At 36.0% G+C, this 26,790-nt stretch overlaps 1 protein-coding gene across 1 annotated transcript in view; it reads left to right on the top strand.

The window, feature by feature from the left end:
- ADAM32 (ADAM metallopeptidase domain 32) overlaps positions 1–26,790 on the top strand; it is a 168,089-nt gene that overhangs the window by 58,069 nt on the left and 83,230 nt on the right. Inside the window, exons 11-12 of the mRNA XM_030314465.1 lie at positions 5,041–5,177; positions 20,031–20,208. Of these exons, the coding sequence (XP_030170325.1) occupies positions 5,041–5,177; positions 20,031–20,208 (315 nt within the window). The remainder of the gene's footprint in view (positions 1–5,040; positions 5,178–20,030; positions 20,209–26,790) is intronic.

Genomic DNA, 26,790 nt, shown 5'->3' with positions numbered 1-26,790 from the left:
GGATATAGCTGTCTCTTTCCCAAGGTTAGTGAAGTTTGCAGGTATTATTTCTTCAAATAATTTTCTGGTCTTTTCTCTCTCTTTTTTCCTTTTGGGATCCCTGCAATGAGAGTATTAGTATGCTTGATGTTGTACCAGAGATCTCTTAACATATCTTCATTGTTTTTTATTTTTTTTACTTTTTTGCTGTTCAGCTTGGGTATTTTCCATTACCCTGTCTTCCCAGTCATTAATTCATCTTCTGCATTTTCTGATCTGCTGTTCATTCTCTCTGATGTATTTTTCATTTCAGTTATTCTATTCTTCAAGTCTGATTGTTTTTTAAAAATTATTTTCTATCTCTTTGTTGAAGTTCTCACTGAGTTCATCGTCTCTTCTTTCTAGTCTAGTAAGTCTGTTTTTGACCATTACTTTGAACTCTTTATCAGATTGGTTGCTTATCTCTGATTTGTTTAGCTCTGATTTGTTTAGCTTTTTCTGAGGTTTTGTCTTATTCTTCAGTTTGAGTGTATTCCTCTGTTGCCTCATTTTCTTTGTCTTTCTGTGTTTGTTTCTATGATTTAGGTAGAACAGCTACTTCTCTTAGACTTGAAGAAATGGCCTTTTGTAGGAACATCGCTTATGTGGACTGCATGTGCCTGGTGGCTTTGGTTGGCTTGCTGGATCTGTAATGAGTGTGGGCTGCAAGTAGGGCATTCCACACTGGGGCTGCCGTGGTGGAATGGATGGAGCTTCAGTGGGCACTGGCCAGGGGATTCTGGGGTTCTTTGTGTAGTGGCTGTTGGCCTGGAGTGCTTCAGGATGCTTTGTACATGTGTTACATTGGTGAAATGGCTGGAGCTATAGTGGGTATTGTCCAAGGATGTCCCTGTGTGTGCTACATGGGGCCACTTTGTGGGACTTTTCTTGGGCGGGGGGTGGGGGATGGCAGGGTCTGGTGTAGGTCAGGATCCCAGGACTCACTGAGGCATTGGGCTGGCTAAGGTGCCCTGACCCTTCTTTTTTTTTTTTTTTTTTAAATTTTTTTTTTCAGCGTTTATTTATTTTTGAGACAGAGAGAGACAGAGCATGAACGGGGGGAGGGGCAGAGAGAGAGGGAGACACAGAATCGGAAACAGGCTCCAGGCTCTGAGCCATCAGCCCAGAGCGCGACGCGGGGCTCGAACTCCCGGACCGCGAGATCGTGACCTGGCTGAAGTCGGACGCTCAACCGACTGCGCCACCCAGGCGCCCCAACCCTGACCCTTCTTTTGTCTGTGCTATCAAGGTGGAGAAGGAACATAAACAATGGTACTCTCCTGCTCCTTTGGCTCTAGGGACAGTTTCACAACTCTCCTGCCATTTGATAGAATTCTAGGGCTAGTTCCTTTTATTCTAGTAGCTCTTTAAACTATGGCTTTTTTTTCTCTGTTCCATAGTATCCAGGGCTGGTGTTGGCTAGGGCCCACCAGTCTCCTTAGTATTGGCTAAGGTGGTGGGCTGGCTAGGGTGCCTGAATTCGGCTGCCATCTGTGCTATCAAGGTAACAGGATAATGTAAACAATGGTGCCAGCCCCTCTGATTCTCTACCACTTGGTGGAGGGTTAATTCCTTTATATTCTAGCTTGTCTTTTAAACTCTGGCTTTTTAAAATGAGCCCAAGGACAGATGAATCTGCTCTCAGTTCCTTTGTACTATCCCCCCATACTGCAGCTCACAGCATCTGACATGGTGTTCCTGTTATTTTTGTGTCTCCATGTCTCCTGCCATTCTTTATGTAGTTCCTCTATCCTAAGTTGTTCAGAAGCTGTTCAGTCAGCCCTTAGTTCTTTTTCAGGAGGAGTTGCTGTATAGGTAGACATAGATTGGGTGTGTCTGTGGAGGAGATGAGTTCAGGGTCTTCCTAGGTTGCTATCTGGGAGTCTCCCTTGGTATATGTGCATTTGAGTAGGCGGTCTCCTCTTCCAGGTTTTACAGATTTACTTTGGCAGAGACAGTTCATTACCAGTTTAGTTTGGGTTTCTAGACATGTCCATTGGTAGTGTCCTTGGGCAGGTCAAGCTTGCTCTCAGGGTCCATTTTTGAGTGAGGCCACTGTGTGAGCTCTGAGGTTGGGGATGGAATTGCTGCTAGCTGTTAATAATTGGACGGGAGTGCTGGCTTGGTTCCCTGCCCAAGTGAGGGTGTGGGATATGCTTTGCAGTTGCCTGGCTTCACTCATTGGGCTTCCTAGATGGTTGGGACAGGTATTTTACTCAACAGGAAGTGGGCTATGATTTAGATTCCCTGCCATGGCAGGGTAGCAGAATGTGTCCCAAGGCTTCTATGACCCATTGTTTGGGAACCCAAAACAGGCAGTACTGTACACTGAATTCCTTGGCCAGATGGGACAGTTGTTTTGTGGTAAAGGTGGGGAAAGCCATGGGCTGTGTTTTCTGTTTAAGTGCCACTGTAAGTGGGTTGTTGTATGGCTATACAGTTTCCCATGTACACTGGTTAGGTTCCCTGGTCTAGGCTGGCTGAAGTCTGTATTTAACAATGGGCATGATTAAAAATTAGTCTCCTTGCAAAGGTGGAGTGGGACAATCAGCTGGCTTGATTCAAGCTGACCTGTACCCCAAGTTCCATGGTCAAATGGTATCACTGGCTTTGCTCTGTGGATAATCACCTGTGCCTGCAGTTCTCTTTGTTCAAGTGATACTGGGCTACATAGCTTTCAGGTGTACCAGCTAGGCTTTCTGTTCAGGTAGGGCAAGGAGATTCAATATTCAGCATTGAATATTCCACCCCTGTCTGGGTGGAACTGACTCCAAGCCCAGGAAGGCTTTTTGTGATCTTAATTTAAGTTGACATGTGCCCCAAGTTCCCTGGCTGAAAGGTGCCATTGGTTTTGCTCTGTGGACAATCAGCCATGCTTACCATACTCTCCACTTGCACATTGCTGGGCTATATAACTTCCAGTTGTTATGACCTGGCTTCTGGTCAGGTGGGGCAAGAAGCTACACTTGGCATTGGGTAGGGTTATGACTCAGCCTCCTCGCCTGGGTGGGGGTGTGAGGTAGACAGGCTACAGCAGTGGCAAGGCTTTTTGATGACCTGAATAAGGAACACTCGCTGTTCATTGCATTCCCTGGTCGGACTGCATCACTATCTTAGCTCCACAGATGGGCAAAACTGCTGGTTGAGGCTACTTCTTGGGTGCTGTGGGTAGGAATGTGGTCTTAAGATCTGAATGCTAGTTGTTGCAAGCCCCTCCACCCTTCTCTGTCACAGATTTCCCATGATTGAGTCACATAGCATCCTTTGTGCTCCTTGTCAGGGAAGACTAGACTGGGGACTCCCAAGAAGTCACCTAAATTGCTAGGGAGGCTAGATGTCTACCCTGGGCTTTCATTTCCCACTTGAGGTACTGTAGACTCTGGGGAAACCTCCTAGTATGGCATTGCACCAGCCTTGGGAAGAGGCAAGGTAGTCAGTGTGTAGCTGCTCTTACCCTTCTAATGTGGTCTGTCTTGGTTTCTGCAGTTCAGGGAGTGCTTCAGGCTCACCTCCATGTTCTAGGATCTTCTTGGTGGATTCTTGTCCAGGAATAGTTGTTAGTTGTTGTTGTGAGGGGTAGTAAAATTGAGAATGACCTATCACACCATCTTGATAACATCACTAATGTTGTGATTTAATTCTTAACATGGACCTGAAGGCAATGAGGGTTGGTGAGACAAATGTCCTAGGTATTATCATCAAAACTGTGTTTGTTTGTTTTTTTTTAAAGAATTTTTTTAACGTTTTATTTATTTTTGAGACAGAGAGAGACAGAGCATGAATGGGGGAGGGTCAGAGAGAGAGGGAAACACAGGATCTGAAACAGGCTCCAGGCTCTGAGCAGTCAGCACAGAGCCTGACCTGGGGCTCGAACTCACGGACCGCGAGATCGTGACCTGAGCCGAAGTCAGACGCTTAACCAACTGAGCCACCCAGGCGCCCCTGTTTGTTTGTTTTTTTTTAATTTGGGGGCTATCTCATATTGTTTAGAGGGAGGCTTCCTATGCTGGAAAGTGAAATCCAAGTATATCCATGTCATCCAATTGTTCCCTTCCCAAGTTTCAGATTCTAGCTTCTTCCCCATCAAGCCTGGTAGATTTGAGAATTAAATTAATTCTGCAGCCTTTCAGCCCTTATCCTTAGGCTTTACATATGGTGTTACTCAGCCATGTCAATCCAACAACTACAGGATATGAAGAGTTACTACAGTGCTGGTACAGGAGCTTACTGATTGCCTATTTGCATTCTCTGTTGCTCGTTCACAGCTTTCTCTTTATATTTTTCATAGTGTGCATCCTCTAGTGCTGTCAAAAATCCAGTTGAACCCAAAGTTTTTACTAGAGCTTGTCATTATAGCAATGAAGTGCCCTGATCTTCCTCACAACTTGTCCTCACCTATACCTTATCCTATGCCATATTTGGTAATAACTGGAAAAATCATAATGTTATTGCATATCATGAATTATCAGTGTCACATTTCTCTTTGGCAAGGAAGTTATCCCTGCGCTTTGTTAAATATGTGAGCAGCATAATTCAGGAATGCTATCTTGAGAGTCTTTCTGTGGTTTCCCCTGATATGAGTTACTGAGTCATGGAGAATCCTGACAGGAAGCTGATAGCACACTTAAACTGAGTAATTTGGTTACATGGCCACTTTGTGAGCTGGGAAGCAGAATGAATACAAGAGCTGTCATAAGAAATTAGCTAAATTGAAGATCATGACCCATATAGCCAAAAATATAATGAAAAACAGCCCTTTTATATAGTTATGGTAGCTACTTAAGAATTATATTAGGTATTCAATTGTTAAATCATGATAAAGCTTGGCATAGTCTCAGTTTGCTTATATCTCAGTAAAATTTCATAAGAAGAACTTAAGCTTCTCACCTGTTCAAGGAACTGTATTTTCTATTCTTAAGTATTTGATAAAATAATAAGTATATTCAAAATTAGAAAATTACTACTTTTTATCACCTTTCAGTGACTTGTCTTTCATTTGAATGTTTGTTTTTGTTAATGTAGTACCCCAAGGAAGTAACTCTGGAGGCATTTTCCATTATTGTTACACAGATGCTCGGACTGAGTCTGGGAATATCATATGATGACACAAAGAAATGTCATTGTACAGGAGCTATCTGTATAATGAATCCAGAAGCTATGTAAGTTTATTTAAAAGTAAGATTATGTTTATTTTGTTTTAAATATTTCAAGTACAAAAATTTAGTGTTTACTTATAGCACAAATTAGCCATAAATGGACCAAGTACTATAAAATATAAACATGAAATTTTAAGTGTAAGAGAGTTGGAAGGAGGTGTACCATTAAGAATAGTCAAGCATAACAAATTCAATTGGAAAGAAAAATTAGCAAGGGAGTGATATTTAGACTATGTATTTTATGAAATGACATGTTTAAAAATATGTCAGAATAGGGTGGCAGAATGGATAAAAAACTAAGACCCATCTGTATGCTGCCTACAACAGTCTCAGACAGAAAAGCACACAGACTGAAAGTGAAGGTTTGGAGAGAGCTTTTACATGCAAATGGAAACAAATAAAATCTGGGGTAGCAATAGCTATATCAGACAAAATAGACTTTAAAACAAAGACTGTAATAAGAGACAAAGAAGGAAATTACATAATGGCAAAAATATCTATCCATTAAGAGGACATAACAGTTGTAAATATCTATGCACCTAACATAGAAGCACCTAAATAGTTAAAGCAAATATTAACAAACATACAGAGAGAAATTGACAGTAATATAATAAAATCAATAAAGAAACAGTGTTTTTTTGTATGTATTTTTAAAATTATTTTATTTGTAGTTTACATATCATTTTATATTAGTTTCACATATACAACTTAGTTTTTTGACAAGTTAATATATTATGCTGTGCTCGACACAAGTGTCTATTCTATTTCATTGATCTAGGTGTCTGTTTTTGTGCCAGTGCCATACTCTTTTGATCACTACAGGTTTGTAATATAACTTGAAGTCTGGAATTGATATACCTCCTGTTTTGATTTTCTTTATCAAGATTGTTTTGGCTATTTGGGGTCTTTCAGGATTCCATACAAATTTTAGGATTGTTTGTTCTAGCTCCGTGAAAAATACTGTTGGTATTTTGACAGGGATTGCATTAAATGTGTAGATTTCTTTAGGTAGTATAGACATTTAAAAAATATTTGTTCTTTCAATCCATGAGCATGGAATGTCTTTCTATTTCTTTGTGTTGTCTTCAATTTCTTAACAGTGTTTTATAGTTTTCACAGTACAGGTCTTTTACCTCTTTGGTTAAGTTTATTCCTGAGTATTATAATGTTTTTGATGCAGTTATAAATGAGATTGTTATCTTAATTTCTATTTCTCCTACTTTATTGTTAGTGTACAGAAATGCTAATGAGTTATGTATATTAATTTTCTATGCTGCAAATTTATTGAATTCATTTATTAGTTTTCTTAGTTTTTTGATATAGCTTTAAGGGTTTTATATGTATAGTATTATGCCATCTGCTTATAGTAATAGTTTAAGTTCTTTCCCAATTTGATGCCTCTAATTTCTTATTTTGGGTCTGTCTTCTATGGCTAGAATTTCCAGTACTATGTTGAATAAAAGTGGTAAGAGTCGACATTTTTTGTCTTGTTCCTGATTTTAGAGGAAAAGGTCTCAGTTTTTTTTCCATTGAGTAAGTTGTGATATTTTCATATATGGCCTAATATATTGAGGTATGTTCCATCAAAACCCACTTTGTTGAGAGTTTTTATCAAGAATGGACATTGAATTTTGTCAAATGCTTCTTCTACATTTATTGAGATGATCAATTTTTATCCTTTGTCACATAGATTGACTTGCAAATATTGAACCATCCTTGTATCTCTGGAATAAATCTTGGTTGTCGTAAATGGTCCTTTTAATGTGTTGTTCAACGTGGCTTGCTAATACTAATTTTTTTGAAGATTTTTGTATGTATGTTTATCAGAGATATTGGCCTTTAGTTTTCTTTTTTGTAGTGTCTTTGTCTGGTGTTGGTCTCAGAGTAATGCTGGCTTTATAGAATATATTTGGAGGCTTTTCTTCTGTTTTTTGGAATTAGGTATTAACTCTTCCTTCAATGCTTGATAGAATTCACCTGTGAAGCCATCTGGTCCTGGACTTTTATTTTTTGGTAGTTTTTTGATACTGATTAAATTTTGTTGCTAGTAATTTGTTCAGATTTTTTTATTTCTTCTGGATTCAGTTTTGGAAGACTATATGCTTCCATTTCTTCTTTGTTATTGAATCCATTGGCATATAATTTTTTACAGTATTCTCTTATAATTTTTTGTACTTTTGTGGTATCAGTTGTTACTTCTTTTCTCATTTCTGATTTTCTCTTGTGTGTTTTTTATTTTAGTTATTATATTCTTCAGGTCTTTTTATTTTATTTTTCTATTATTTTTTAATGTTTGTTTTTGAGAGAGAGTGTATACACATGAGTGGGGGAGGGGCAGAGAGAGGGAGACAGAGGATCAGAAGTGGGCTGTATGCTGACAGGAGAGAGCTTGATGTGGGGTTCGAGCTCATGAACTGTGAGATCATGACCTGAGCCGAAGATGGATACTTAACCAACTGAGCCGCCCAAGAACCCCTGATTGATTCTTTTTTAATATTTTGTATGTCTTTATTGAAAGTCTCACTGAGTTCTAACCCTCATCTTTTCATTCCAGTGAACATCTTTATGATTATTACTTTAAATTTTTTATTCAGCATATTGCTTATCTCCATTTCTTTTAGTTTTTTCCTGATGTCTTGTTTTTTCTTTTGGAGCATATTCCTTTGTCTTCTTATTTTGCTTGATTTACTGTGCTTATTTGTATGGATTAGTCAGAACAGCTACTTATAAACTTGAAGGAATGGTCTTATGTATAGCCATCCTCTAGGCAAACTGTGTGTGGTTGGTGACTTTTGCTGGTTGGCTGGAGCTGTGGCTGGCATTGGCTGGATATCCAGAGGCTTTCCACATGGTGTGTGCCCTGTCACGATAGCTGAAGCTGAAGTGAATGCAGTACATGATATCCCAGGATTCTATATGTTGACGGCACTCTGTGTAGGAGGTTCCCTGTCAGGACAGCTGAAGATGAAGTGATTGTGGGCTAGGGTGTCTTGGGGAGCTATTTGTTGATGGCGCTTTGTGCAGGGCATACTCTGGTGGGGCAGCTGGAGCTAAGGTAGTATCTGGAGATCCCTTAACTCTCTGCATGGCAGAATAGCTAAAACTAAAGTGCGTGCAAACTGGGGCACCCAGATCTCTATGCACAGAGGGCACCTTGGCAGGAAAGCTGAAACTGAAGTGGATATAAACTGGGTTGTTCCAGTACTGTCTGCACAGAGCATGCCCTTTAGGTGTGGCTGAAGCTGAGGTGGGGTATAGGCTGGGAGGTCCTGGCATGCTCTGAGCATGGGGCACCCTGGCAGGACAGCTAAAATTAAAATGGGCAGGGGCCAGTGTGATTCCTGGGCTCTTTGCATACAGTGTGCCCTGGCAGGACAGCTGAAGCTGAATTGCATACAAGTCAGGTTTTCTGAAGGTGCTAGCTCAGGGTTGCCCTGGCTGGGTGACTGGAGCCAAGAGTGGTGTGGGTGATGTGTTCAGAGCACTCCTTATAGGGGATGCCCTGCTGGAGTGGCTGAAATTGATGCAAGCATGGGCTTGTGTTTCCTGGGGTACCTCATGCAGTGGGATTTGAAACATACATCAATCAAGAGGTTCCAGAGCACTCTTCACCATGGGGTGTCCTAGCAAGACGTCTGAAGCCCAAGTGGTGCGGGCTTGGGGTGTTCTTTGGTGATTTGCACCTGTGTTACCTTGGCATGAAGTCTGGGGCTTTAGTGAGACTAACCAGGGGTGTCCTGATGCATATTGGCCACCTTGGTAAGATGGTTGGGGTTGGTGTGAGTTGTGGGCCTGGGCTCACTGAGATGGCAGGCCAATTAGGGCACTGGACTGTGCACTGGTCTGTGCTTTCAAGGTACTTTCAAGACTGCTCTCCTACCAGAAAGCAATCCAGCAGCTCCTTCAGCCTTTTGGAGGAGTCTTAGTGCTGGCTGTTTTATGTGCTAGTTGCTCTTTTAAATCACAGCTTTTTAGCGGCACCTGGGTGGCTCAGTTGGTTGTGTCCTACTCCTGATTTCAGCTCAGGTCATGATCTCATGGCTCATGAGACTGAACCCCACATAGGGCTCTGTGCTGACAGCATGGAGCCTGTTTGGGAATCTCTTTCTCTCCGTCTCTCTGCCCCTCCCCTGCTCTCTCTCTCTCTCTCTCAAAATAAATAAATAAATATTAAAAAATAAATCATGGCTTTTTAAAGAAAAGATAAAAGACAAAAAGAAAAAGAAAAAGAGAAGAAAACAAAAAGAAAGAAAAGGAAAGAAAGAAAGAAAGAAAGAAAGAAAGAAAGAAAGAAAGAAAGGATTTGATTTTTTTCTGTGTCCTTGCACAGCTGGGGCTGGGGTGGCTTTGAGGGCCTGGAACTCATGAGTCAGCAAGCCCGTTATGGCATCTGGACCCTGCTCCAGTCTGCGTTTTTAAGGAGGAGGGGAAATATAAACCCATCATTCTTCAGATGGGTGACCCTGTGACCCAGAGAAAGTTCCTGCAGCCCCTCCACCATTTGACAGAGTTCTAGTGTTGTGTCTTTCAAATGCTAGTTGCTTTTTAAAGCTGCAGTTGTTTTGTTTTCTTGTGTCTAAGGACAGAAGAATCTGTTTTTGGTCCTTCTATACGTATATACCTCCCCACTGGGGTTCACAAAGTCAGGAGTAGGAATTGCCTTTGTTACCTTGTCTCCATCTCTCTTTGTCTCCATCTCTCTTTTTTTAAATTTATTTTTAATTTTTATTTTTTGATGTTTAGTTTTGAGAGAGAGAAAGGCGGCAGAGAGAGAGAGAGAGAGAGACAGAGCATGAGCGGGGGAGGGGCAGAGAGGGAGGGAGACCCAGAATCTGAAGCAGGCTCCCGGCTCCAGCTCCCTGCTGTCAGCACAGAGCCTGACGTGGGACTCGAACTCACTAACTGTGAGATCATGACCTGAGCCGAAGTCAGAGGCTTAACTGACTGAGCCACCTAGGCTCCACTGTCTCCATCTTTCTTGCTGTTTTCTTTTACTGTTCTATATTATGTTGTGCAGTAGCCTTTCAGTCAGCCCTTTGTTCTCATTTAGGAAAAATTGTCCTATAGTTATATGTAATTTGGTGTGTTCCCTGGAGCAGGTGAATTCAGGGTTTTCCTATGTTCCCATCTTGGACCACACTTAAGAAAACAGTATTTTTGAATGACACATTAAACCAGATGGGTTTAACAGGTACATAGAGAACATTCCACTCAAAAACAACAGAATATATATTCTTTTCAAGTGCACATGGAACATTCTCAAGGATATTTCACATATTAGGCCATAAAACAAGTCTCAATAAATTGAAGAAGATTGAAACCATATCATGCATCTTTTTTGACTATAGTCCTAGGAAACTAGAAATCAATTAAAAACCCAAACACACGGAGGCTAAATACCATGCTACTAAATGGTCACTTAGATCAACAAAGAAATCAAAGAAGCAATCAAAACATTTATCCAAGGGATACAGGAGTACTGATGCATAGGGGCACTTGTACCCCAATGTTCATAGCAGCACTCTCAACAATAGCCAAATTATGGAAAGAGCCTAAATGTCCATCAACTGATGAATGGATAAAGAAATTGTGGTATATATACACAATGGAATACTATGTGGCAATGAGAAAAAATGAAATATGGCCTTTTGTAGCAACGTGGATGGAACTAGAGAGTGTAATGCTAAGTGAAATAAGCCATACAGAGAAAGACAGATACCATATGGTTTCACTCTTATGTGGATCCTGAGAAACTTAACAGGAACCCATGGGGGAGGGGAAGGAAAAAAAAAAAAAGAGGTTAGAGTGGGAGAGAGCCAAAGCATAAGAGACTGTTAAAAACTGAGAACAAACAGGGTTGATGGGGGGTGGGAGGGAGGGGAGGGTGGGTGATGGGTATTGAGGAGGGCACCTTTTGGGATGAGCACTGGGTGTTGTATGGAAACCAATTTGTCAATAAATTTCATATATATATATAAAAAAAATAAAACAACCATATATTTAACTAATGAAAAAAAAAAACATACTTGGAGATAAATGAAAATAAAAACATAACAGTTCAACGTCTCCGGGACACAGCAAGAGCAGTTCTGAGAGGGAAATTTATAGGAATACAGGCTTACAGTAAGACACAAGAAAAACCTCAAATAATCAATCTAACCTTACTTTTAAAGAAATTGAAAAAGAAGAAACAAAGCCCAAAGTAGAAGGAGGAAATAAGAATGATCACAGTAGAAATAAATGGAGTAAAGGCTAAAGAAATAAATAGAAAAAAAATCAATGAAACCAAGAGCTCATTCCTTTAAGATAAACAAAATTGAAAAACTTTTATCCAGACCTATAAAGGAAAAAAGAAAAGAACTTAAATAAAATCAGAAACTAAAGAGAAGTAACAACTGATAACACAGAAATACAAAGGATTATAAGAGACTACTACAAAAAATTGTATGCTAACAAATTGGGCAAATAAATTCTTAGAAGCATACAAGTTGCGAAAACTAAATCAGGAAGAAATATAAAATCTGAACTCAAACTCATAGATTCCTAGGAACAAAATTGAACCAGTAATCAAAATCCTCCAACAAACAGAAATCCAGGAGCAGATAGATTCACGGATAAATTTTTACCAAACATTTAAGAGTTAATACCTATGCTTCTGAAACTATTCCAAAACATAGAACAGGAAGCTTCCAAATTCATATTATGAAGCTAGCATTACCCTGATACCAAAACCAGACAAAGACACTACAAAAAAAACCCTACACATCAATATCTTTAAGGAATGTACATTCAAAAATCTTCAACAGAATATTACCAAACTACATTTCAACAATACACTAAAAAGATCATTTAATATCATCACATGGGATTTATTCCAGGGATACAGGGATGGTTCAATATTTGAAGGTCAATCAACATACATCATACTAACAAAAGGAAGGATAAAAAGCATATGATTATCTCAGCAGATCAAGAAAAAACCTTTTACAAAATTCAACATCATTCATGATAAAAACTCTCAACAAAGTGGGTTTAGAGAGAACATACCACAACACAATAAAGGTCATTAAAGAAAAACCCACAGCTAACATCATACCCAGTATTGAAAAACTTAGAGCTTTTTGTCTAAGATCAGGAAGAAGACAAGGATGTCCACTTTTGCCACTTTTATTCAACATACTACTGGAAATCCCCGCCACAATATTTAGACAAGAAAAAGAAATAAAAGGCACCCAAATTGATATGAAAGAAATGAAACTGTACCTTTTTGCAGATGACATGATTCTATACATAGAAAACTTTAAAGGATCTGCCAAAAACTATTAGAAGTAATAAATGAATTCACTAAAGTTGCATGATACAAACTTAATACACAGAAACATGTTGTATTTTTATACATTAATAACAAGGTAGCAGAAAGAAAAACAAAGAAGATAATTTTAGTTATAATTGCACCAAAAAGAGCTAAATACCTAGGAATAAACTTATCCAAGGAGGTGAAAAATCTGTACTTGAAAACTATAAAACATTGATGAAAGAAATTGAAGATGACACAAACAAATAGAAAGATATTCCATGCTCATGGATTGGAAGAACAAATGTTAAAATGTCCATCTAACCAAAGCAATCTACAAATTCAATGCAATCTGTATCAAAATACCAATAGCATTTTTCACAGAACTAGAGAAAATAGTCCTAAAAGGTTGTATGGAGCCCCAAATGATCCCTAAGAGCCAAAGCAAACTTGAAAAAGAAATTACAAATTGAAGCTATCATAATCCCAAATTTCAGGGTATACTACAAAGCTGCAGTAAGCAGAGCAATATAGTACTGGCACAAAAATAGACACATACATCAATAGAACAGAACAGAGAGCCCCCAAATAAACCCATACTTTATATGGATAATTATCTATGACAAAAGAGGCAAGTACATACAATGGGGAAAAGAGTCACTTCAATATGTGATGTTGGGAAAATTGGACTGCTACATGCAAAAGAATGAAACTGGACCACTTTCTTATACCATACATAGAATATAAACACAAAATGGATTAAAGACCTAAATGTGAGACCTGGAACCATAAAAATACTAGAAGAGAGCACAAGCAGTAATTTCTTTGACATTGGCTTAAGCAACATTTTTCCAGATATGTCTCATAAGGCAACAGAAACCAAAGCAAAAATAAACCATTGGACTATACCAAAATAAAAATCTTTTGCACAGTGAAGGAAACCATCAACAAAACAAAGAGGCAACCTACTGAATGAGAGAAGATATTTGCAAATGCTATATCTGATAAAGGGTTACTATCCAAAATACATAAATAACATATAGAACTGAACACCAAAAAGACAATCATTAAAAATGGACAGAGGACTCCCTGAATAGACTTTTTTCCACAGAGGAAATACAGATGGCCAACAGATATGTGAAAAAGATGCTAATCGTCAAGGAAATGCACATCAAAACTACAATGAGATATCACCTTACACATGTCATTATGGCTAAAATAAAAAGCATAAGAAATAACGTGATGAAGAGGGTGTGGAGAAAAAAGGAACCCCTCATACACTGTTGGTGGAAATGTAAATAGGTGCAGCTACTGTCAAAAACTCAAAATATTAAAATATTTAATTCATTAAAATTAAATATTTAATTATTAAAATAATTAATTAATTAAATTTAATTAATTAATTAAATAAAAATATTTAATTAATTAAAATATTTAATATATTTCTATTAAAAATAGAAAAACTATGATGCAGTTATTCCACTATGGCTATTTAGCCACAGAAAATGAAAACACTAATTTGAAAAGATATATGCACACTTATGTTTATTTCTGCATTATTTATGATTGCCAAAATATGGAAGCAAGCCAAGAATCTTTTGATAGATAAATGGATAAAAAGAAAATATTATACACACAAAGGAATATTACTCAGCAGTAAAAAAGGTTGAGATCTTCCCATTTGAGACAACATGGATGGACCTGCAGGGTATTATGCTAAGTGAAATAAGTTAGAGAAATACAAATATCTTATGATTTCACATACATGCAGAATTTTAAAAGCAAAATTAATGAACAACAACAACAACAAAGCAGAAATAGACTTACGTACAGAAAACAGAAGAGAGGTGAGTGGGGGAATGGGCAACATAGGTAAAGGAAGTTGTGAGGTATAGATTCCAAGTTATGGGATGAATATGTTACAGGGATGAAATTCTAAGCATGAAGAATATAGTCAACATAGTAGGTAAATAACTGAAGAGTACTTAGACTTATTTTTCTTATCTTTAAAAATGTAACTGATTAATGCCTTATGCTTTTACACAGTAATATAAGAATAAAGTGAGAAAATAAAATGGGACTGTTTTCTAAACTATAAAATCCTGTTTAAGTATGTGGTGAATTAGTTACAGTGATTTCTAAATTTGCCAGTGACCCCCAAATAGTTTATCAGACAAGGGCTATAGCAAGTTTGTATGGTGTTCTACATTTTTTTTTTTTTAGTGAAAATAGGCATTAATTTTAAAAAACATGTTCTTTTCATAGTTAACCACTAAGAACCATCTAAGGGTTAACTCTTACATTTCTAAAAAAGCTCAAACTCTACCATAAATACTTATATATACAAATATTATATTACAAATTCAATCTAAATTAATTCTATATATGTAACTAATATTATATATATATATATATATAGGTTTATGTACACATAAGATATACTTGTATTAAATTAATATATATTAAGTGAATATTATAATATGTTAAATATAAAATTTATGTAGATTTATAAAGAATATGAGGATTGCTATTCTGTGACTATTGTCCATTTGGCCAGTTACTCTTAAGTATTCTACAAAAAGATATTTCATGTAGGTCACCCAGAGTCTAGTGTTAATGATAATAAGAATATCATATTTTTACATTGTACTTAATATGTGCTAGAGATCATCACAAATACTTTGTATGTATTAACTCATTTGATTCTCACAATCTCTCTATAAGGCATTTCCTATTATTTCCATTTTTAAATTTTATGAACTGTTATAAAAAGGATAATTATCTATGGTCAGGTAGCTAGTTTGTGGCAAACCTAAGTTTTGATCCCAGGCATTTTGGCTTTAGAATCTGTGTTAATAAACTTTTGGATTTGCATGGTGCTTTATAAATACTTAAAATGTTTTCATACGTAGTCTTCAATTTCTTATAAAACTCATGGATAGGGCAAGTGTTTACTTTTACAAAATTTTGCATTTCCGCAATACGTCTTATATGTTATATAATTTTCAAAGGAGGCATGTGAGCAAGTAAGAAAATATTTTTTCCATTTAATGTGTGTGTTATTTTAAAGTTCCTGGAGTACAGTAAACCTAAATATGATTTTTCATTGGATATACAGTTAATTAACAGCCAAACTTCAGTATTATGCTAAGTGAAATAAGTCAGTCAGAGAAAGACAAATATCATACGATTTCACGTACATGCGGAATCTTAAAAGCAAAACTAATGAACAACAGTAACAACAAAGTAGAAATAGAATTAAATACAGAGAACAGAAGAGAGGTGTGTGGGGAAATGGGCAACATAGGTAAAGGAAGTTGGGAGGTATAGATTTCAACTTATGGGATGAATAAGTTACAGGGATGAAGTTCTAAGCATAAGGAATATAGTCAACATATTGGGCAAATAAGTGAAGAGTACTTAGAGGTCAGTAATGTCACCAGTGATTTGGCATTTACTATAGGCCAGAGAGTTCAGTTAGGCACTTTACTTGTGTAATAATATTTAATTCTCACAACAGCGCTATGAGGTAGATGGGTATTATTATCCCTATTTTGTAGATGAGAAGACTGAGACTTAGGAGTTAATCACTTTGTCTAAAGCCTCATGAGTCACAGGGTTGGTCCTAGTCAACAAGTTTATCTAACCCAAAGCTTCGTTATTTTCTCTATTCCATACTGACTTCATATAGAAGACAGTTAATGTATTGGAATTAACTTGAACTATGTAGCAAGAGAATATGTATTTGAGCAAACTTAATTCTTATAATTCAGTGATCATAATGGTATATTATTTTGATATTTTAATTTATATCTGCTTTTTAAATGTGGGTGGCTTGTGTTTTAAACTCTCACTTTTAGAGTAGTCTGCACACACAAATGAATTTAAAAGTGGAGAGAGGAAAGGGGCAGAGAAAATGGCAAAAGCTATGAAAGTAGGAACCTAGGGAAAACGCATGGCAAGGTTTGCTTACCTATCTGGTTGCATCATTTTACAAAAAGGCGAAAATATTTGGAAGGAACATGGAGTTATCAGTTATTCAACATAATTCAATTATTTTATTAATATTGTTTTCTTTTCATTCTTTGCTAAGACCAGTTTCATTAAACTATGGAAGTTTGATTGAAGAAGAGAAGATACCATTTTCCAGCATGGACTACATTGAGGGGAACATGGGCTTTATAAACTTTCACTTGTTTTGTTATTTTTTCTAAGTCTTCGTCTTCTCATCTGAAAAATGAGATCATGATAGCTACATTGTACATTATACATTACTTGTGATGATGTAATTAATAAAGTCACACCTAAGTTATTTATTGTACTGTTATGTCTTATTTGAGGAATAGGGAAAACCTTGGAGGATATAGAACTGGTGGTGTAGGGCTATACAGGAGCAGTGAGAACATGTAATTTGGGGGAAAACATATGGAAGACAGAAAAGCACTGAAAGGAAAATGGAAAATGAAGTGGTGTAGAAGATACATATATTTTTTCAAAATGCTGCCAAGTGCTATCTCTAACCTCAAAACAAAACAAAACAAAAAAATGTAGAGGACACTGCTTTCCCATTACTTCTTTCTATCACTTAATTTCTCTGTTCTCTGAACCCAGAACTTAGGCTAGTTATAGCATAGTTTCAGTAAGCTTTTATAAAATAATTGGGAACAAAGCTAACATAGCATTAGAATTCAATGTGTAAAATATCAGCCAAACTCCTTATAATTGATTACAAATAATTTTGGGGAATACATGTTCTTAAGTTAAGAACTGCAATTTGGAGGAGCAAAAAATGAATAACTAGGGATTAAATATAGTTGACTAAAACTAGTTTCCAGAGCCAAAATATTATACAGTTTTCAATTAAAAGTTTCCTCACCTTCCAGTTTTGGTGACAAGATTATCAAATTTTATGGTTTATAGTAAAATATATATTGATATTTAATTGTAAATATTTCATTATGTAATATTCAGAGATGAATTTTGGGGTTAAAGAACACCTGAATTTGAAGTCTTAAACAACTGTGTATGAATACTGATCCTGCTGACTTACAAACTGAGTGGGTTTTGTGAGGTTTTTATCTTCTCTGAACTTTAGTTCAGTTTCTCTAAAATGCTGGAGACAATGCCGGTGTCCCTGATTTATGATGAGGATTAAATAATCAAGTATATAAAATATCTGGCTAATAATATGTGTGCAATAAATGTCAGTTTCCACCTTGTCTGTTAGATTTTTGCTACATATTTAGAGTGACTCATAGAAATATTCTCTGAAGTTATCTTTATTAGTGGTGTGTTAACCTTATAAAGTTTTGATTAATATACAGTTTCTCTGAAATCTGTGAGAAAACTCAGGAATAAGCACAGTATAGTCTGTTTAATAAAAGTTTTTTGTTGTTACGAAGAACCAGTAGACAGCTGATTCTATGTTTGCTAAGTCCTGTCCTGGTAATAAGTAATACCAACAATAAGGATGATAAAATTCCTGCCTCAAACAGCTAACAACTTATTGAGTTATCTATCATATTATATATATACTACAAACCTGTGAATGGCTATTGAAAAATTATTGAAGTAGAAGAGATTTAAACTTTCAAAGAGCTTTATTCTTTTTTCTTAAAAAAAATTTTTTTTTTTGAGAGAGAGAACATGTGTGCAAGCAGGGGAGAGGCAGAGGGAGAGGGAGGGAGTGAATCTTAAACAGACTCCATGCTCCTCATGGAGCCCCATGCCAGGATTGATCTTATGACCAAGAAGTGATGACCTAAGCCAAAATGAAGAGTCAGATGCTTAATCAACTGAGTCACCCAGGTACCCCTCAAAGAGCTTGATTTTATAATGGTTATGGGAAAGACTGAGGGAGTAGAAGTTTGAAGAATATATTTGATATATATTTGTGAATTGACATAAGTGGATATGAGGTTTTCTCCATTCCTAGGCAGAAGCATCATATACATATATAAATACTTCTTTCCTATATACAAGAATTTACATACAATCATACCCCAAAACTCAAAATTTTCTCTTAGGAGGACACCTGGGTGGCTTAGTCAGTGAAGTGGCCAGCTCTTGTTTTTTGCCTCAGGTCATGATCTCAAGGTTTCGTGAGTTCGAGCCCCACATTGGGCTGTGCACTAACAGTGTGGAGCCTGCTTGGGATTCTCTCTCTTTCCATCTCTCTCTGCCCCTCCTCCCCCACTTGTGCTTTCTCTCTTTCTCAAAATAGATAAATAAACTTCCAAAAATTTTTCTCTTAGGTGATGTAGTTTGTAATGCATATAAAAATAAAGTTAAATCTATTCTTGATTTTTTTATTGTGGTAGGAACACATAACAGGAGTTCTCTTGAAAGTTTAAATATGAAATACACTATTGTTAACTAGAGGCACTATGTTGCACAGCAGATTTCTAAAACGTACTCATCTCGAATAACTGAAACTTTATACCCATTGAATAACTCCCATTTCTGCCTCCTCCTAGCCCCTGGCAGCCACAATTGTACTTTCTGCATCTATGAGGTTGACTGTCTTAGATATCTTATATTTGTGAGATCATGTAGTAGTTGCCTTCTGTTACTGACTTATTTCACTTAGTTTAATGTCCTCGTGGTTCATTCATGTGTTGCGTATGGCAGGGTTGCCTTCTTTTTTTGAGGCTGAATAATTTTCCATTGCACATGTGTACCACATTTTTAAAATTCATCTGTCAATGGATATTTAGGTTGCTTCCATATCTTTGGTATTGTGAATAATGCTGCAATGAACATGGGGATGCAGATACTGAGATCCTTCAGTTATTTCCAATATATACTCAGTAGTTCTATTTTTAACTTTTTTTAAAATATGAAATTTATTGTCAAATTGGTTTCCATACAACACCCAGTGCTCATCCCAACAGGTGCCCTCCTCATTGCCTATCACCCACTATTTTTAACTTTTTGAAGAACCTCTCTACAGTTTTCCATAGTGGCTGTCCTAATTTACCTTCCCACCAACAGTGTACCAAGGATTCCAATTTCTCCATATCCTTGTCAACTCTTATCTTTTTAAAAATGAAATCTTAACAGATGTGCGGTGATATCTTATTGTGTGTGTTTTTTTAAATAGGCTTCACACCCACTGCAGAGCCCAGTGTGGGGCTTGAACTCACAACCCTGAGATCAAGACCTGAGCTGAGATCAACAGTAGGTTGCCTAACCAAATTAGCCACACAGGTGCTCCTTATTGTGGTTTTGATTTGCAATTCCTGATGATTAGTTATATTGAGCACCTTTTCGTTTACCTGTTAGCCATTTATATGTATTCTTTGGCTAGTGATCTATCCAAGTTTTGTGCCCATTTTCTAATCGGTTTGTTTGTTTTTTACTATTAAGTAATACTTAATTTTATTTGAATAAGGACATGTATTCCAGTGAATGAAATCACATGATCTACTCAGGAATGATTTTGGCCTCTAAGCACTTGTTATGAACATTTATCATTACCTATTAAATTTAACATTTTGAAATATATAGAGTTGTGCTTTCAGAAGTGTATTGCCAATGACATTGTATGGATTCATCTCTAGGCGATCAAGTGGTGTCAAGACTTTTAGCAGTTGCAGTTTGAGTGACTTTGAAAATTTCATTTCAAATATGGGTGCCAAATGTCTTCAGAATAAACCCCAAATGCAAACAGCTCTGAGAGCAATCTGTGGCAACGGCAAAGTGGAGAGAGGTGAAGTGTGTGACTGTGGTACTGAGGAAGTAAGTCTGAAATAGGAAAATTCATAAATTTATTGTTTTAGTTCATCTCTTTGCTGTGAATGTTATGTATCTCAAATATGGCTGAATACTATGCAGAATATTTACAGTTAAGTGAAATCAAGTTTGAAATACATGCAAAAGTATACTGTATAGATAGAGGTTGAAGAATTTTGAACAAGAATGAAATGTACTCCTAAAAATTATTGCTGATGGGAAAAAAGAGAGTCTAGAGTGAGCTTTTGTATTCTAAACTGAACATACAAGATTTTTCCAAACCTGTATTTAACTATAAATGTTTTACTGAAGATTAATTTGTCAGCCGACCATCAAGTATACTTTAGGGTATTCACAATGGAATTAGTAGTATGGTAAGGGAAGACTATTAATATTACAATCTGAACGTGGGTGATTTTAATTATTCACTTGGAAACAAAACTCTGAAAATACAGTGAATACAAAAGGTCCAGGTTGTAATACTTTTAGACAGTTCAGTATTTGCAGCAATACTGTAGATATCATATATTTGCATGATTATAAAATAGATGGAGGGGTGCCTGGGTGGCTCAGTTAAGTGTCTGACTTCAGTTCAGGTCATGATCTCGGGTTCATGAGTTCGAGCCCTGCACTCTGCTCTGTGCTGACAGCTCAGAGCCTGGAGCCTGCTTCAGATTCTGTGTCTCCCTTTCTCTCTGTTCCCCTCCCTCTCTCTCTGCCCCTCCCCCGCTTGCTCTCTCTCTCTCTCTCTCTCTGTCTCAAAAATAAAAAAAATATTTAAAAAATTAACATAGATGGAAATGATATTAGGGTGTGATACATATATGGGTCTGGATATACTTGTATCTATATCACACTGTTTTAATTATTGTGCCTTTCTAGTATGTTTTGCCATTTGGTAGAACAAGTCTTCCTACTTAATTCTTCCTTCCTTCCTTCCTTCCTTCCTTCCATTCTTTTCTCTCTTCTTTCTTCCTTTCTTCTTTCTTTCTTTCTTTCTTTCTTTCTTTCTTTCTTTCTTTCTTTCTTTCTTTCTTGTATAATTAACATACAGTGTTATTGTAATTTCAGGTGCACAATAATAATGATTCAAAAATTCTATGCATTTCTTGGTGCTCATCACGATAAGTGTACTCTTAATCCTCTTTATTTATTTTCTACATTCCCCTGAATACTTCCCTCTAGCAACCACCATTTTTTCTCTGTTTTTTTTTTGTCTTTTTGTTGTCATTGTTCATTTGTTTTGTTTCTTAAATTCTACATTTGAGTGGAATCATATGGTATTTGTCTTTCTCTGGCTGACTTATTTCATTTATCATTATATCCTGTAGGCCCATCTGTGTTGTCACAAATGGCAAGGTTTTATTCTTTTATGGTTGAGTAATATTCCATTGCATCTATGTACTGCATCTTTGTCCATTCATCTATGATAGGACATTTGAGTTGCTTCTGTATCTTGGCTATTATAAATAATTCAGCAATAAACATAGGGGTGCATATATCTTTTTGAAGCATTTTTGTTTTCTTTGGGTAAATACCCTGTATGGGGAATTACAGATTTATATGATAATTTCTATTTTTAATTGCTTGAGGAGTGTCCATACTATTTTCTACAATGGCTACAACAATTTGCATTCCCACAAACAGTGCATGCGGTTCCTTTTTTTCCCACATTTTAACCAACATGTTATGTCTTGTGTTTTTTATTTCAGCCATTCTGACAGGTGTAAAGTGATACCTCATTGTAGTTTTGATTTGCATTTCCCTGATGATGAGTGATGTTCATCATCTTTTCATGTGTCTGTTGGCCCCTGCATGTCTTCTTTGGAAAAATGTCTACTTAGATACTTTGCCCATTTTTAACTAGATGATGATGATGATGATGATGATGATTTTGGTGTTGAGTTGTAGAAGTTCTTTATGTATTTTGGATATTAGACCCTTATTGGATATAGCATTTGCAAACATCTTCCCATTCAGTAGGCTTATCTTTTGTTTCACTGATGGTTTCCTTAGCTATGCAGAAGCTTTTTATTTTGGTGCAGTCCCAGTGGTTTAATTTTGCTTTTGTTTCCCTTGCCAGAGGAGACATATCTGGAAAAAATGTTTCTACGCCTATGTCAAAGAAATTAACTGCCTGTATTTTCTTCTAGGAGTTTTATGGTTTCAGGTCTCACATGCAGTTCCTTAATCCACTTTGCGATCACTTTTGTGTATGGTGTAAGAAAATGGTCCAGTTTCATTCTTCTACATGCAACTCCAGTTTTCCTAACGCCATATGTTGAAGAGGCTGTCTTTTCCACATTGTATATTCTTGCCTCCTTTATTGTAGATTAATTGCCCCATATAAGTGTGGGTTTAGCTCTGAACTCTGTAATTCTGTTTCATTGATCTAAGTGTCTTTTTTTTTTTTTTTTGCGCCAGTACCATACTGCTGTGATTACTATAGCTTTTGTGGTATATCTTGAAATCTGGGATTGTGATACTTCTTTAGGAAACTTCTGATTTTCAGTTTTGCCTGATCTAGAAGTCATGTGAATGGAATGATACAGCACATATCCTTTGTGTCTGGCTTTTTCCTTTCAATACTGTGTTTTTGAGATTCACTCAACATTGTTTATGTCACAATCATTCCTTCCTTTTTATTTTGTGTAATATTTTGTTGTTTGAATATAACATAATCTGTTTTTTCATTCACATGCTAATGTATATTTGAGTTGTTAACAGTAATGGGCCATTATTCCAAATTCCCAAAAAGTAGAATTGTTGGGTCATATGATAAGTGTATGTTCATGAGAAACTGCCAAACTATTTTCCAAAGCGTTGTAATTATTTTACATTTCTACCGGCAACATAAAAACTTTTATTTCCCCTACATTTTCACCAAAATGTGATGTTGTAGCCTTTTAAATTTTAGCCATTACAGTGGTTTTGGTTTGTATTTTCTTGCTGACTGTAATTATGTTGAACTTGTTCTCATGTTCTTAGTAACCATTAATTTGTTTTTTTTGTTATTGATTTGTATGAGGTTTTTTTTTTTCCTATAGGTTGGATACTAGTCCTTTGTCAGACATGTTCATTACAAATATTGTTTCCAGTCTGTGTATTACCTTTCTGGTTGCTTAATAACATCTTTGAATGGCAGGCACTTTTTATTTTTTTTATGAAGACCAGTTTATCATTTTTTTCTTTTATGGTATTGCTTTTTTGTCCTAAGAAATCTTTGCCCACTCAAGGTCATGAATATTTTCTCCTCTGTTTCCTGTGAGAAGTTTTATAGTTATCACTCACAATTAGTCTGTGATCCATTTTAAGTGTGTTTTTGTGTTTTGGGTGATTTTGGTTGAGGTTCACTACACTCCATTTGAATATCAATTTGTTGGTAGTATTTGTTAAAATGACCATCTTTTCACCATTGTATTAACTTAGCATTCTTGTGAAAATAAATTACCATACCTATGTGTTACCCTGGATTTTTTTCTGTTTATTTATGTAACATTTATGTTAGTTTTACACTACTCTGATTAATGCATTTTCACAGTAAATCTTGAAAACAGATAATGTAAATCATCCAACTTTGTTCATTTTTTCCAAGATAGTTTTACTATTCTAAGATCTTTGTATTTTGATATAAATTGGAAAATCAGCATGTGAATGTAGGAACTTTGATTGGAGTTGTGTGGTATCCATACATCAATTTTGGGAGGATTACGTTTTTTACTAAAATTGAGTCTGCCAATCTATGCACATGGTGTATATCTCCACTTACTTGGCTCTTCTTTAATTCATATAGTTTTTCCATAGTTTTTCTATAGCTGTTTCTGTAGCATTGTTTTAAAATTTTATTTAACAATTATCCATTGCTAGTATAGAAAATACAACTGACTTGTGACTTCACCTTAGATCTAGTGTTGATTAGAAATGTTGAGAATGGTCTTTGTTTCTTTTTATTTTGGGGGGGGAACGTTTTCTGACTTTCACCATTAAATATAATGTTAGATCAAAGCGTTTTTGGTAAACAGATGCCCATACCATGTTGAGGAAATTTCTTTCTATATTCTAGTTAGCTGAGAGTTTCAAATCAAGAATTAGTGTTGAATTTTGTCCAATGTCTTATTTTTGTGTGTATTGAGCTGATCATGTGAGTCTTCTTTTTACAGTTAACATGGCACATTTCATTGATTGGTTTTGAATGCTAACCCAACCATGTATTCTGGCATTAGCTTCACTTGGGTTATTTTGTTTATGTGTTGCTAGATTTAATTTGCTAATATTTTGTTTGGGGTTACAGCACTTATTTTCACAAGGGAATTGTGGTCTGCAGATTTTTCTTTTCTTGTAATATTTTCTGGTTTAAGCATCAAGGCAATTCTGAACTCATAAAATGAGTTGGAAAGTGATCCCTTTACTCAATACTTTCTGAATGAATTTATTTAGGATTAGTATTATTTCTATTTATGTATTTATATGTTTATTATTTTTATCATGGAAGAGCACTTCACGTGAGATCTACTCTCTTAAATCTGTGCTCCTAGAAGTTTTACAGCTTTGCATTTTACATTTAAATTTATGATCCATTTTGAGTTATTTTTTTGTAAAAGGTGTAGAGTCAGTGTCTAGTCATTATTTTCCCTGTGAATGTCCAGTTGTTCCAGCGCCATTTGTTGGAAAGACTGTCCGTTCTCCATTGAACTGCATTTGCTCCATTGTTAAAGATTTATTATTGGTGTTTCTGGGGTTTTTATTTTGCCCCACTGATCCCGTTGTTTATTCTTATATGAATACCACACTGTTATTATAATTTATAGTAAGTTTGAAGTTGGGTGTTATCAATCCTTCAGTTTTCTTCCTCCTCTTCCTCATTTTTTTCCCCTCTTCCTCTTCCTCCTCCTTCTTTCTTCTTCATTTTCCCTTCCTCTTCTTTCTCTTCCTCCCTTCAGTATTATGTGATTATTCTGCATTTTTTGTATCTCCATATAAGCTTTAGAATCAATTCATCAATATCTACAAAATAACTTGCTGGAACTTTTATTGGAATTACATTAAATCTCTAGATAAAGTTGGGAAGAACTGACATCTTGACAATATTGAGAAAATAACAGTGGTTTTCATCAGAGTTTTATTCCTCATGCAAATTCTATAAAATTTTGTTACAACTATTCACAAATACTTCACTATTTGGGTGCTAATATAAATGGCATTGTGTTTTTTAATTGAAATTCCCATTTTTCATTGTTCATATTACAGGAAAACAGTTTATTTTTTACATTAACTTTGTATCCAGAAATCCTTCTTTAATAACTTATTAGTCACAGGAGATTGTTGTTTTTTTTGCTTTTTGGTAATTTATTTGGGATTTTCTTTACATAGTCAATCACATAATTTATGGAAAAAAATAGGGTTTTTTTTCTTTCTTCTCAACCTTTATATTTTGTATTTCATTTTCTTATCTTATTGCACTAGCTGGGACTTCCAGTGAGATATTGAAGGGAGTGGTGACAGGTAGCATCCCTGCCCCGTTCCTGATCTCAGGGGGGAAGCTAATGGTTTCTCACCATATATATGATGTTAGCTGTAGGTTTTCTCTATATGTTCACTACCAAACTTAGGAAGTTCTCTCTTCCTGGTTTGTCATATTTTGTATAATTTATTAAGTGAATTTGGGTTTTGTCAAATGCTTTTTTATATCAGTTGTTTTAGTCATATGATTTTTTTTCTTCATTCTGTTGATATGATGGGTTGTATGTACTGATGCTTGAATGATGAACCAGCTTTGCATACTTGCAATAATTCCAGTTGGTTGGTATGTATAATTCTTTTCATACATTGTTGGATTCTATTGCCTAACTTTTTGTTGAATATTTTTGAATTTATGTTTATTAGAGATATTTTCCTTTCTTGTAATGTCTCTGGGTTTGGTATTAGAGTAATACTGGCCTCATAGAATAAATTAGGAAGTGTCACGTATTAATTTTGTGAGAGTTTTGTGTGGGGTGAAGGCAGTATGAGTTTCTCCTGGATTTTGTCCTAGTTGCTTCTTCTCTTGGCTAATTTTAATTTGTATCATTTCCATATAATAAGCCATAATTGTGAGTTAACAGCTTTCAGTGAGTTCTGTGAGTCCTTCTGGTAAATTATCAAACCTGAGAGTGGTTTTGGAAATCCACTGAACTTGTATTTGTTTGGTGTAAGAAGTGAGGAGTTTTGGAGACTGTTCTAACTTTGCAGTAGGCCTAAACTCTACACACCTTTTCTCCACCAGCATTACTGAGGTATGACTAACAAATAAAAATTGTATTTTTTAAGGTGTTCAACATGATGGTTTTGATATATGTATACCTTCTGAAATGATTACTGCAATCAAACTAATTAATATATCCATTACCATTTCTTGTATGTGTTGAGAACAATTGATCTATCCTATTAGCAAATTTCAAGCATATAACATAAAATTATAGTCATCATGCTATACAGTAGCATGAAAATTTATACTTTTTGAACAATATCTCCCCTTTCCCCCCATCTTCCAGACACTATTTACCACCATTCTACTCTCTATTACTATTCTCTAATTTCTGAAAAAAGTTA

Source organism: Lynx canadensis, chromosome B1, assembly GCF_007474595.2.
Source record: "Lynx canadensis isolate LIC74 chromosome B1, mLynCan4.pri.v2, whole genome shotgun sequence".
In the NCBI taxonomy this organism is placed as follows: Eukaryota; Metazoa; Chordata; class Mammalia; order Carnivora; family Felidae; genus Lynx; species Lynx canadensis.
Note: the sequence above shows the minus strand (reverse complement) of the source record. Positions and strands in the feature narration are given on the sequence as shown.